Consider the following 13,958-nt stretch of genomic DNA (forward strand, 5'->3'; position numbering starts at 1 on the left):
ATACCATGCCAGAGAAGTCCCCTCATCCTGGAGGCATTTTCCACTGTTGAATTTCTCACACTAAGAGAACTCTCTGTCCCCAGACCCCTTTCCTCAGATTGGCTTGTTCTTCTTAGAACCTCCATTTTAAGGGACAATTTCCAGGCCAGCCATGTCTTCATTTCTTTCCTCTAAAGGTAGGTAGGTTATGGTGGATAGAGCATGAGGCCTGAGGTCAGAAAGACCTGAGTTCAAATCCAACCTCAGACACTTTCTAGTTTAGTTGTGTGACCCTGGGAAAGTCATTTAGCCTTTGCCTTAGTTTCATCATCTATAAAATAGAGATAATGAGAGCACATACCACCTCCTATGGTTGTTGTCAAATCCTTATATAGTAAGAGTTATATAAATACTAACTTTTATTATTATCACTAGCTATGTGACCTGGGAAAGTCACTTAACTTCTGTTAGCCTCAGTTTCCTCATCTATAAAATGGGAATAATGATAGCACCTACCTACCAGGGTTATTATGAGGATCAAATAAGAAAATATTTGTAAAGTGCTTAGCACAGTGCCAGGAACATAGTACATGCTTAATAAAGGCTTGTTTCTCTCCTTCCTTCCTCTCTAGGCTCAAATCCTAACTCTCTAGACTTTTTCTACCCTCTAACCCACAGACACTTTCTTCTCCTTTTTGGCTTCCTTTTATATATTGTCTTGTTTTGTTATTGTTGAGTTGTGTTGAACTCTTTGTGGCCCTGTGGACCATATTTTCCATAGGGTATTCTTGGCAAAGATACTGGAGTGGTTTGCCATTTCTTTCTTGAATGCATTAAGCAAATAGAGGTTGTTAAGCAACTTTCCCAGGGCTACACAGCTAGTGAGTGTCTGAGGCCAGACTGAACTCAAGTTTTCCTAAATCCAGGCCCAGTTATCTATCCACTGAGTCACCTACATTGACTTACCTCCATTAGAATGTAAGCACCCTGAGGATAGGTACTGTTGTTTTTTTTGTTTATATTTCTATTTTTCAGCACTTAGTATGGTGCCTAAAACACAGTAAGCACTTAATAAATGTTAATTTACTTATTGAATCTAAGATATCTTCCAGCTTAAAGTCTATCATTCTATGACCCAGACAATGTCTGGCACATATTTAATAAGTGCTCAGTAATTTCTTTTTGACTTGACTTTGAAACTATGAACCAAGAAAATGACCTTAGGTATACTCGAACGATTCAGGGAACAAATCTCAAGGATAAAGTCTAAATCAAGACTGTGGTCCTAGTTTTGCTATGATGAGTAAACCCAGCAAATATTTCCCTTGGCACTGGTTAATTTGTGGCCTTCCGTCTCCATTCCTGGGACATCAGGTTATTTTCTAACGCCAGTGAGCAGCTCTGCTTGCAGCCTTCCTCTTACTTCTCCAAACACAATATTGGAGGAACAACTCTCTAGACCACAAAACCCTCTGAAGGAAGGTCAGAATTGGGTCATTAGCACAAAGTTAAAGTAAAGGAGAAATAAAGAAACCTCATGTAAGTGGTTGAGCTGTAGCCCTGCTGGGATACGTCTTGTTCATATGGTCTATGAGAATCTGATTTGCAGAAAAAGCCCCCAGTTTCACAGGGGGGGAAACGATGGAAGGGAAGGTCATAAGGTCCTATAGTTCTAAAACTGGTAAAGTCCTCAGAAGAAGCCCAGAGAGGCTGTGGCTTGCTCAGGATCACACAAGGAGTGACAGGCCTGAATCTGAACCCAGGTCCTTTGATTCCAAAATTCCTACTGCACCATTTTGCTATCATCCCCAATTGTTTACTCCATGTTTTACTATCACAGATAGATATTATTAACATATTTGTACATGTAGATCTTTCCTTGCTGTCAAAACTTTACTTGGAGTCCCAGGAGTGATAACTTTAGATTAAAGGGTAGAGTGGAAAGGATATTAGATTTAGAGTTAGAGGACCTGGGTTTGAATCCTATGTCTTTTATTCATTAGCTCGGTGACCTTGGCCATTTCTCCACTTCCACTCCTCCAGGCCTCAAATGCTTCAGCGGACAGAGTGTTAGACTTGAAGTCAGGAAGACTTGAGTTAAAATTCTACCTCTGATACTTTCCAGATGTGTGATACCAGGCAAAGTCACTTAACCTCTATCTGCCTCAGTTTCCTCATCTGTAAAATGGGGATCATAATAGCATCTACCTCCCAGTGTTGTTGTGAGGTTGAAATGAGGTAATACTGTAAAGTGCTTTGTAAACCTTAAAGTATTATCTAAATGCTAGTTATTATTATTATCTGTAAAAAAAAAAAAAAGACAGTACTAGCAAGATGATATCTATGGTCATTTTCAGCTTTAATATTCTCTATTACTACTGATGTGTGTGTGTGTGTGTGTGTGTGAAAGAGAGAGAGAGAGAGAGAGAGAAAGAGAGAGAGAGAGAGAGAGAGAGAGAGAGAGAGAGAGAGAGAGAGAGAGAGAGAGAGAGAGAGAGAGAGAGAGAGAGAGAGAGAGAGAGAGAGAGAGAGACAATGCATACTTTGAAGTTAATCTCTTATTTCATAGGTAATACGAATTCCCAAAGCTTCTACTAATGCAAATCAATGTTTGTTTGGCAACTCATTGCCTTAGAACAATAGTTCTTATCCTGGGATTCATTAATTTGTTTTATAAAAAATGTTTTGATAACTTATTTCAATATCATTAATTTCCTTTGTAACCCAATGTATTTTCTTTATGCATTTAAAAACATGAGTCTTAGAAGGGGCCCATAAACTCCACCAGACTTCCAGAGGGGCCCATGGCATAGAAAAGGTTTGGGATCCCTGTCTTAGAAAGTTACCTGGAGTGCTGAGGGGTCAAAATAAGTGTAAGAGGCAGGATTTGAACCCTGGTTTTTCTGGCTCTGAGGTTTACTCTCTAAGCACTGTGCCAAGTTACCTCTCTAACCAGAAAGTACACAGCATACTGCACTTAAAAAGGAACAGTTATAAAACATCTCACCTTGTAGTCTGCTGGTGTATAATGCACATAGTGGTGAGATCCCAGGCCCTGAACAGCACCAGAACCTCCTCCTCCTGCAGTATTTACCCAACAGGCATCTTCAACACTGGAAACTAGATTTCCTGCATTTGATGTAAGGCCTGAGGTGTGGATTGTTAGGGTTCGCTCAACAGATCTGAAATAATTTAGAATTCCTAAGCAGATACGCTGAAACAAAGACAGGAAAAACAAAAAAGATAGGTTCAGAAGCTATGCTAGGGGCTAACTGTGTGACCTTGGACAAACCAGCTCTCTTAAACATACTTGGAGCTCTCTGATTCTTAGGTGCCGAAGATACAGGAAGGACAGATAGGCTCCTCTCATCATGATAGGATTTTTATCAGCGGTCTCATCAGCTTCATCAAATCCGAGCAGTTGGAGGGCTCCAAAATAACTGTATCTTTTATAGACAAAAGAAATCTAAAATTGATTTTTTTCTCAAAGTGATCTGGAAATTTCACTGACACTTAAATTAATAAGATTTATATAGTATTTAAAGTTTGTACAACATCTTGCATATGTTATTTAAATTTGATTCAAGCTCCCTTCTAGTTCTACATTTATGATCTTGAGGCAGCTAGATGGCTCAGTGGATAGAATATCAGCTCTGGAGTCAGGAGGACCTGGGTTCAAATCCAAATTCAGACACTTATTAGGCTATGTGACCTTGGACAAGTCATTTAACCCAATTGCCTCCAAACAAAAACAAAATAAATCTATGACTCTAGGAAAAGGAGTCTTTCCCTACTTCTCTGCAGCTAATAGTGCCTCTTCCTCTTAGATTACCTTCTATCTAGTTGGTACCACACACATACACACACACACACTTATCTATCTACCTACCTATCTTTCTATATCTCCTCTATTCTACATGTTATTTCCTCCATTAGAATATAAGCTGCCTAAAGGTAGGGACTGTTTTTGCCTTTCTTTGTATCTCCAGCATTTAGCCCAGTACCTAGAAGTAGTAGGTGCTTAATCAATAATCAATGATTAAGCCCCTTCTATGTGCCCAGCACCATGTGAAAAACTTAATGAATGCTTACTGGCTAACAACTTTGAAAGGCAGGTAAACACTACTGGCATTAAGATTCTCATTTTTAAAATGGGGAAACTAAGGCTCAGAGAGGTGGAGCTTTATCCAGCAAGTGTAAGAGGTAGGATTCAGACCCAGGGCTCTCCTGACTTCAAGCCTAGAACTTTTTCACTAGACCACAGTCTCTAAATGGAAAGATTTGTTTTTAAGGGTTTTTGTAAATTACTTCCCTTGGAAATTTCACTGGGAATGATGCAGAATAACAAGAGTGCCAAGAAAAATTTCAAGGAGATTTCCAGATTTCAAGGAAATTTTCAAGGAAATTTCCAGATCAAGGAGAGAATATCTCAAGCAGCCAGGAAGAAACAATTTGAATATTGTGGAAACACAATCAGGATAACACAGGATCTGGCAGCTTCTACATTGAGGGATTGAAGGGCTTGGAATGTGATATTCCGGAGGGCAAAGGAGCTGGGATTAAAACCAAGAATCACCTACCCAGCAAAACTGAGTATCATGTTTCAGGGGAAAATATGATTATTCAATGAAATAGAGGACTTTCAAGCATTCTTGATGAAAAAAACAGAGTTGAATAGAAAATTTGACATTCAGATACAAGAAGCAAGAGAAGCATGAGAAGCTAAACAGGGAAAAGAAATCATAAGGAACTTATCAAAGTTGAACTCTTTACATTCCTACATGGAAAAACAATAATTATAACTGATGAAACTTTTCTCAGTATGAAAATAGTTGAAGGGAATATAAATATATATATGTCTATACAGGAGGGTATATGGGCATATGAATACATATGTGAATGTGTGTGTATATGTTTACAGGTATACATAGACAGAGGGCACAGGACCAATTTAATAGGAAGGGATGATACTTAAAAGGTGAAATTAAGAGGTGAGAGAGGAATATAACGAGAGAAGATGGAGAGAGACAGAATGGGGTAAACTATCTCATATAGAAAAGGCAAGGGAAAATAGTTGCAATGGAGCAGAAGAACAGGAAGGCAAAAAGGCAAACCCTTATTCTCACTGAATTTGGCTCAGAGAGGGAATGACATACACACTAAATAGGGTATCTCACCCTACAGGAGAGTAGGGGGGAAGGGGATGAGAAGGGGGATATTGGAAGGGAGGGCAGGCTGGGGGGGAGGGAAGTTGGAAGCACCCACTTTTGAAAAGGGACAGGATCAAAGTAGAGAATAGAACAAGTGGGAGGTGGGATAGGAAGGAGGGAAATATAGTCAGTCTTTTACAATATATCTACTATGGAAATGTTTTGCATTAGCTACACATGTACAACCTATACTGAATTGCTTATCTTCCCAGTAAGGGTGGGTGACAAGGGAGGAAGGGAATGAATCTGGAATTCGAAGTTTTAAAGTCAAATGTTTAAAAATACATACATACATATATATATATATATACATATACTATTATTAATACTATTTTACATGTAATTGGGAAATAAGATATACAAGCACTGGGGCACAGAGATCCACCATGCCCTACTGGAAAAGTTGAAGGGGGTATGGGAGAAGATATGGGAGAGAGCAGATTGGAGGAGGGGATATCCTGTGGGACTGCTATTTTGGGGCAGTGAGTAGGGGAAAAACGGGGAAAAAATTTGTAACTCAAAATCTGGCGGAAATGAATGATGTAAACCAGAAGTTAATAAAGCATTTGGAAAAAAAATTAATTTCTCCTAAGAATCATACTTATTAAGATCACAAATTCTACTTACTTTTTTCATCTTTTCTTTCAACAGATTTGGATTTTTTTCTCCTGCATCAAATATTTTTGAGTTAACACAAAAGTCACATATTAATCAGCATTATGTGTTTCCAAAAAACATGCATGAAATGATCCAACTTCACCCTGTACCTTCTTTGTTTCTTTTTTCTTGAAGGTTCCCCAGCATACTGGCTGGGACTAATTTGGGGTCCACTGGTGTCACTGCCCTCCATGGAAAGATCTTCTTCCTCAGTATTTTCTCCCTGAGGGGATATGAGGAATAAGAGGAAAGGAAAAAAAAAAGATTTAATTGGAATTATATGAGTTTAATACTACCCCAGAAGTGATTATCTTTTCAGTCATACCGTTTCTACTTAGATTATTACCTCCATCTCCTTCCCACCTATAACCTGGACTCTGTTCCTGGGTCCCTTGGCTCGATAAGTCAAATTTAGCCTTGTCTTGCCAGGGACTGGATCTCTGAGAACTATGTCCTGCTGCCCTGAGAAGTGCTCCCCAACTTTTCAACTCCCCTTTTTGTATTGCCCTTCCAGTTAGAATATAAGTTCCTTGAAGGCAGGGACTGTCATGTTTGCTTGTATTTGAATCTCCAGCATGATGCTTAGCACATAATAAGCATTTAATTTCTATCTACCTATTCTCTATATCATTAATTTGAAAATAAAGCATGGGAAGACTTGATTATTTACCCTCGTGCTTCAAGGACCAATGCTTTCAGGAATTTGTCTATTTGTTCCACCAATGGCGATCACAATCCCTCCACATATTAGTCTTTATGAGTTTCTGTGGCTAAATCAATTTAGTGACTACCATTTTTCTGATAATGAACCCTTCTGCACTGTTCCTTGGATGGCAGATATGTAGTCACCTGGCCTCTTCTTCAGCCTTTTCAACTTGGTAGATCTTGCCAGAGCCTGTACTTGGTGTGGGCATAGCTTCTGACAACTCAAGGTTACCTTCATGAACCCTGAGGTATCAAAAGAGGACTTTAATGGGAGTTACTGATGGTAACACGACTTTATTTGCTTGGTTTTCTCTCTTAATTTTTTTTATTGATATCTAAACCCAGAAATGATATGTCATCTGGCAAATGAAAGCAACGTGTGATGTTCCTGAGGGATCATAGAGATTGTAAACCCTTCTAGAAACTTCCCATCCCTTCCTTTCTCCAGGAACTTAGCCACTTCCTTGGAAACTCAACAACTTATAGATCCATAGTATGTAGTGTTCATTCTAGATGCCTTGGTTTCTGTTCACTGAGGAGCACTGATGAAAACAGATGTGATTTACCAAGAATAAAGACACTGGGTCTTTGTTTATTTGCAGAAAGCTTACTATATAATTTCACTTGGCTTTGTGCTGATTTTTAAAATTATATACCACATGGAGAGAATGGAAATTTAAAAATAAAATAAAAAGACTCTAATAAATATAAACTCTAATTTCTCTGGGCCTCAGTTTCTTAATCAGTGGAATGAAGGGTTGGATTAGATCCCTCTAAAGACTAAGGTGTCTTTCTACTCTAAATCTGTGAATCTACAGGAATTAAAAAAAAATTCCAAAAGTTCTTACTCTCTCTCCTTAACCCCAGCTGTCATTTTTGCTAAAAGAGATCACAGGATCAAAGTTTTGGAGCTAGAAGGGATTTGGGAGATCATCTAGTCCAATTCCTTTATTCTATAGATGAGAAAATTGAGGCTAGAGATGTGAAGTGATTTAACCAAAGACACAGAAGGACTGAGCAGCAGGACCAAGGACCAAATCCAAGTCTTCCACTTTTAGAGTCCAGTTCCCTCCACTACACTACTCCACAGATGGGTAGATTAATTTCCACAGAGACTGGGGCCTGGATTCTAGAAGAGCAGGTATGGAAATCCAGGTTTCAGGTCTGGTATGGAGGACGCTGGTCCAGGTGGAGAGAATCAGATCAGTGTTGGAAGACAAAGGTTAGATAGCTCTGATGGATGGGATGTAAAGCTGATGCATGGTCTGGTGTGGGGGTGGGGAACCTATATCCTCAAGGTCACATGTGACCTTCTAGGTCCTTGGGTGTAACCTTGAGACTGAGTCCAGTCCAAGTTTTACAGAACAAACCCTTTTATTAAGGGGACTTGTTCTGTGAAGTTTGAGCTCAGTCAAAGGGCTGCACTTGAAGATCTAGAGGGCCACACATGGCCTTGAGGCCGCAGGCTCCCCACCCCATCTGGCGTCTAGGGCCAGCCAGTAAATACAGGAAGTTGAGTTGAATTAGTTGAGCACATACTCAGTCACCAATCAGCTGTGTGGAAACTCCAAAGATGAATGGATCAACTTCCCTAGGGACTGGATAACAACCCTAAGAAATAATTTTCCAGGTTCTACCTTAAGACCCTGAGTGATGGGAAACTCACTACCTGTTGAGGAAGTCTATTCCATTTCTGGACAGTTCTGATTTTGGGAAGCCTTTGCCTCATGTGGAACTATAATCTGACTCTACTATACTCACTGACTGCTCTTAGTTCTGTCCCCTGGGGCCAAACACAGTCAGTCTCATCTCTCTTCCACAGGACAGCCCTTCAAATCGTAAAGGTAGCTGTAGCTATCGTGTCCTCTCTAAATCTTCTCTACCACCAAACTAAACATCTATAGTTCCTTCAATTGATGTCCATATGAGATGATTTTGCGTCCACTCATCATCCTGGTCACTCTCTTCTGGGCATGCTCCAATTTGTCCACTTCCTTTCTAAAATATGTCATCTAGAATTGGATACAATACTCCAAAGGTGGTCTGATCAGGGAAGCACATCATGGATCTACTACTTTACTCCTTTTTGACATAATGCTCCTTTTCATGAAAACTAAGGGATGCATCATCTATTTTTTTTTACTGCCTTATCACATTGTTGATTCATTTTGAGTTTGGGGTCCACTCAAGGTGGACAAAAGGTCTTTTGCACATGCAAGCCTTATCTCCAAGCTCATGTGCTGGGTCTGGAGTCAGGAAGATTTGAGTTCAAATCCAGCCTCAGATACTTACAAGCAATGTGATCTTGGCCAAGTCCTTAACCTCCTCTGTCTGCCTCAGGTTCCTCAATTATAAAGTAGGGGAGCATAATAGCTTCTCAGATAGGATTTGAACTCAAGTCTTCCTGATTCCCTGTGTGGTACTCTAATCACTATGTCACCTAGCTGACATTTATATAGCACTTTAAAGTTTACAAAGTATTTATGAAGATTTCATTGGATCCTCATAATGACCCTATAAAGGAAGTACAACAGGTACTATTATCCTCATTCTGTGGTTAAGGAAACAGAGGCTCATGTACACACAACTCAGTGTCAGAGGTAGGATTCAAACTGGGATTTCTTCTGACTCCAAGTCCAAAGCTCTTTCCACTATTCTATGCTGTTTCTCTGGTGTATTGAAAAAAAAAAAAGGAGTGGGTAGGTATGAGGAGAGAGGGGAAGAGATCAGCAAAGTATATCATCAGCTCAGTGGCTTGTGGTTCCCTTGGGCTCCTGTCTCAGGGACAGCTGATGCGGTCTCAGAATGAAAGCTATTGGCCATGATCTTTCTCCCATCACACAGCAGCCATTTCAGTGGTCCTAAAATTATAGAGAGCCATTTGGAGGTGGAAACATAATGGTGAACTCAGGTTACGATAGAAGATATTTTCATGAAATGACTGGAAAACATGAAAGCCCGGCTGGATAACTAGTCTATGCCAAAAGGGAGGGAGAGGCATCATTTACTGGATATGAAGGAAGAAAGGAGAGAGACATAGCCTGGGGGGAAAGAGGGTGGAGCACAGCTCACAGAAACAAATTGCAAAGGAGAAAAAAAAATCTAATATCTAATCAAATGTTTTATAGATGAGGAAACTTAGAATACTTAGAACCATTTAGAACAAGATATAATATAGAAAAGAAGTTATCAATTAGAATCTAAAGTAATTATAACAATTTATCTGTTTCTATATATACATATATATTTTCTTAGGGCCAATGATACAATCTGTAACATCATTATTATCATCATCACTAGGTGGCATAGTGAATAGAATGCTGGAATATTTATCTTTGTGATTTTAGATCCAGACTCAGACACTCATTAGATGTGTGACCTTAGCCAAGTCACTTATCCTTGCTTGCCTCAGTTTCCTCATCTGTGAAATGAGCTAGAGAAGGAAATGGCAGACCACTCCGGTATCTTTACCAGGAAAACCCCAAATAAGACCATGAAGAGCTGGAAATGGCTGAAATGACTGAACAACAAAAATTATTTATTTAGCATTTACAGTGGTGCCAGGCACTGTGCTAAGCACTTTGTAATTATAATGTCATTCTATCCTCACAACAATCCTAGGAAGTAAGTGCTATTATTATCCCCATTTTACAAATGAAAAAACTAAGAAAACAAGTGATTAAATGACGTGTCCAGAGTCATATAGTTAGTAGGCATCTGAGGTCAAATTTGAATTCAGGTCTTCCCAACCCCAAACTCAGTGCTTTATCTACTGTGCCATCTAGTTATCCCCTAGAGAATGAAAGAAAGATGAGCAGAGAGCTGAGATTCCACCTATATATACTTTGTTTGGAGACAATATTTCCCTGACATTTTAAATTGGGCATTATAGGACTGATTACTTTCAGGGACCATTAGTTCAGATCACCTTAACGAGACATGTACTTTGGACAAAATCAAGAAGGAATGGCCAAGACAGTATGCACTCATTTTTTAAATGTGAAATTTTAGCATCCCAAGTGTGGTAAGCAAAGAACATTTTCACTCACAGAATATTACTGAGATGAGAATGCATACTTAGTAGTAATATGATGTTTTTAAAAATTATTTTATTATTAGACTAATCTCAATCAAAGAGATTGATCTAATCACCTACACCCAAAAAATTAAAATGGATTGAAAAATGAACATTGTCCAGACTGTGACATTCAGTTATATAAATGGTGATGGTCTGAGTCCAGAACTGAGTAGATGAGATTGGGCTGGACCACATTGAGGATATATCTTTTAATAGTCCTCAAATACTTATTGCCACAAAAGGTTTCTCTTTAATATCAGTATTCTTTCCATGCTGCCATTTGACTAGCAATCAAGGAACATAACAATCTTGGAAAAATGAAAAATTCAAATGCCCCAAAGGGAAAGACAAGCTTAGCATATGTCACCTTCAGCATATTACCAGTGCTTTTAAGAATTGATGTAAAAAACAATATTGAGGACTTGTAGCAAGGCATGACAGATAAGAGAGGTGGGCCTCCAGTTCCTTGGAAGGATTCTTTATAGAGCATGGCAAAAAACCACACAGGATGATTTTATTGGTAGAGAAATGTGTGCTGATGAAATCACCCACCCATTGCATCTATCCATCAACCAAACAATCAGCAAGCACTTATTAATCACTTCACTATGTGCCAGGCTCAGGCCTGGGAATATAAAGACAAAAATGATATAATCCTTTACTTCAAGAATTTGTGTGAGTGATATAAGGAGAAAAACAAAACAGTCTCTAACCTCGGGAGGCTTATATTCCAACCAAATATCAAAACAGAGTCTTTTATTAGACTATTCACCCAGTCCCTAATTTCTTAGCATACTAATTTTTTTTTTTTAGAGCCAGTATAGTTGCTTTCCTTGCTTGGTTTAACGACACAGGTAAGAACCAGAAAGGAACTCTCAAAATTTATTTAGCTTACTCCCTTGTCATCACCTATAGAAAAAAGGAGAAGTTGCTCATATGCAAATACAGGTCCAGTTAGTTGTTCCCAATAGGTTATCAATTAATGCTTCTTGACTAACTAACAGGGCAAATTTTCCCTTCTAGGGCAGTAGTAAGGTTGGCCAGGGGATAGAGTGCTGGACCTAGAGTCTTGAGTTCAAATCAGCTCTCAGACACTTACTAATGACCCTGGGCAAGTGACTTCACCTCTGCTTGCCTCGGTTTCCTGTAAAATGGGGATAATAATTGCATTGTTGTGAAGAGATGATATCTGTAAAGCACTTAGTACAGTGCCAGGCATGCAGGAGCTTAATAAAGGTTTGCTCTCTTCCTTCAATTCATTAAGTATTGCTACCTAACGACTTCAGAATCGTTTCTTTTGACATCTCTGAGATATGTGTGTCAGTATGCAGTTGTTAAAAAAACTACATGCAGTTGTTAAATTTGTTCAGGACTTTACAAAGCTACAACAGAGCACTTAGCGACAGGATTCACACCCCTGAAGTTCCTCATAGTGGCCAACATTGACCTTGATCTCCACGCCAAAGGCCACATGTGGGACTGTTTTCTAAAAGTCTAAAAAGGGAGTGTGGAAAAGGCCCCACCACATGACACAATGATCCCAATGAGCTGACACACTGAAGTTCCTTTGAAACAGTATATGTAGGAAGGAAGAAAGTGTTGCTTAGGCAAAATGTAAAATCATTTGCAAGTTATGCCGTTGCCCCCAAGCATTTCCTCTCCTCAGATCACGGGATCCCAGGTTTAGGTCCAGACACTCTCTGCTCTTCCAAAGCTTGAGGAGCTTCTAAGATGTGAAGATGTTGATTTGTCCCTCAGGACTCAAGGCAGAAGGGTTCCTAAGACTTCTTAAGTCCTTCTTACTATAAAATGCTTTATGTGTCCAGTATTCAGAGCTGTGTTTTCTCCTTGGCCAGTTCCAAGAACAACATTTGTGAGTCAGTGAAGGGCCAGAGGAAGTGGTTTTCTTACTTTTCCAATGTTTGGGCAGTTTTATACAACCCACACTTTTGCCAAAGTTCTCTATATTTCCTTTTGCTACAGGCCGCACTCTGTTACCTCTGCAAATGCAGGAAAGCAGTAGCAGAGTTAAAGAGAAAATAATGGCTAACTCACTTTCCCTCTCAGTGGGCAGGACTAGTGGAGAACTGGTGCAAGGAGAAGGAACCCTTTCCTAGCTCACTAGCTACTGCCTGGATTTTCTCCTTCTACTGTGGTTACTGCTCTCTATTCACAACATTTCCTGCTTTTAATTAAATCCAACAAACATTTATTGTTTAGGTCAGAAGTTCTTAACCTGGGGTCCCTGAACATGTATTTTAAAAAACATTTTGATAACTATTTGATACGGTTACTTTTCTTTGTCATCCTAGGTATTTTATATAATGCATTTAAAAACATTACTCTGAGAAGGGATCTATATTACCAGATTGCAAATGAATCCATCACTCACACACACGTTAAGAACCCTGATCTATCTTAGAAATGTTTTTATCTATTTACTTTGTGTACATTTTATATAGATGAAACCAAACCTTTGTGTAGAGAGAGCTGGTCTTAGAGGAAGAAAAACCTGAGTGTGGATCCTTCCTCAGATACACAGACACTGGCTGTGTGACCCAAGGCAAATCCCTTAACCTTTCAGCATTCTTAGGCAGATATGTAAGACAATAAGCTACCAGGAAGGGCCGGCTCTGCTTGGGTAGAGGGAGCTTCCTTGTCCATGGGTTCCCTTTATCAGCGAAATCACAGGTCCAGGTTCTTTCCCCTATACTTTGTACAGAGGCACGAGAGTAGATGATACGACCATTGTCTACAGCTTTCCTGGGACCATTGTCTACAGCTTTCCTAAGTACAAGCTTCTCCTAAGTAAGTATTCTTTTTCTGCTATTCCATTCTGGCCCCAGTTCGTTGTCCCTCTGCAGTGTCTGTCCTAGATATAGATATTATACTGAAGGCTTATTAACTCTGATACATAGAGAGGCAGCTAGGTAACAGGTGGATAAAGTCCTGGGACTAGAGTCAGGATGACCTGAGTTCAGATATGGCTTCAGATACTAGCTATGTCTAGCAAGTCTCTTAACCTCTGTTTAACTCAGTTTCTTCAACTGTAAAATGAGAATAACAATAGCACCTATCACCTCTCAGGCTTGTTACAATGACTAAATAAAATAAAAATTGTAAAGCACTTAGCACAATGCCTGGTACATGATGAGCATTTAATAAATGTTTATTTCCTTCCTTCCTCCTCTTGCTCCCTTTTTCCTTCCTTACTCTGGTCAAAGCATTTAAACCTTCAGTGCCCCAGGCAACTCTCTAAGACCACAGGTTGGAGAGGCATTGTTCTGCATTGCTGGAGGAAATTCCTCACTGGGCATCTGTACTCCTGT

At 39.4% G+C, this 13,958-nt stretch overlaps 1 protein-coding gene across 1 annotated transcript in view; it reads right to left on the reverse strand.

Moving 5' to 3' along the window:
• Positions 1-13,958, reverse strand: part of LOC138153195 (uncharacterized) — a 201,182-nt gene that overhangs the window by 158,627 nt on the left and 28,597 nt on the right. The window contains exons 12-14 of the mRNA XM_069077336.1: positions 6,696-6,794; positions 3,290-3,425; positions 2,987-3,193 (exon numbers count right to left, since the gene is read on the reverse strand). Coding sequence (XP_068933437.1) covers positions 2,987-3,193; positions 3,290-3,425; positions 6,696-6,794 — 442 coding nt within the window. The remainder of the gene's footprint in view (positions 1-2,986; positions 3,194-3,289; positions 3,426-6,695; positions 6,795-13,958) is intronic.

Source organism: Petaurus breviceps, unplaced genomic scaffold (genome assembly GCF_028583685.1).
Source record: "Petaurus breviceps papuanus isolate PSGF00001 unplaced genomic scaffold, PetGlider_PUasm1.0 90977, whole genome shotgun sequence".
NCBI classification, from domain to species: Eukaryota; Metazoa; Chordata; class Mammalia; order Diprotodontia; family Petauridae; genus Petaurus; species Petaurus breviceps.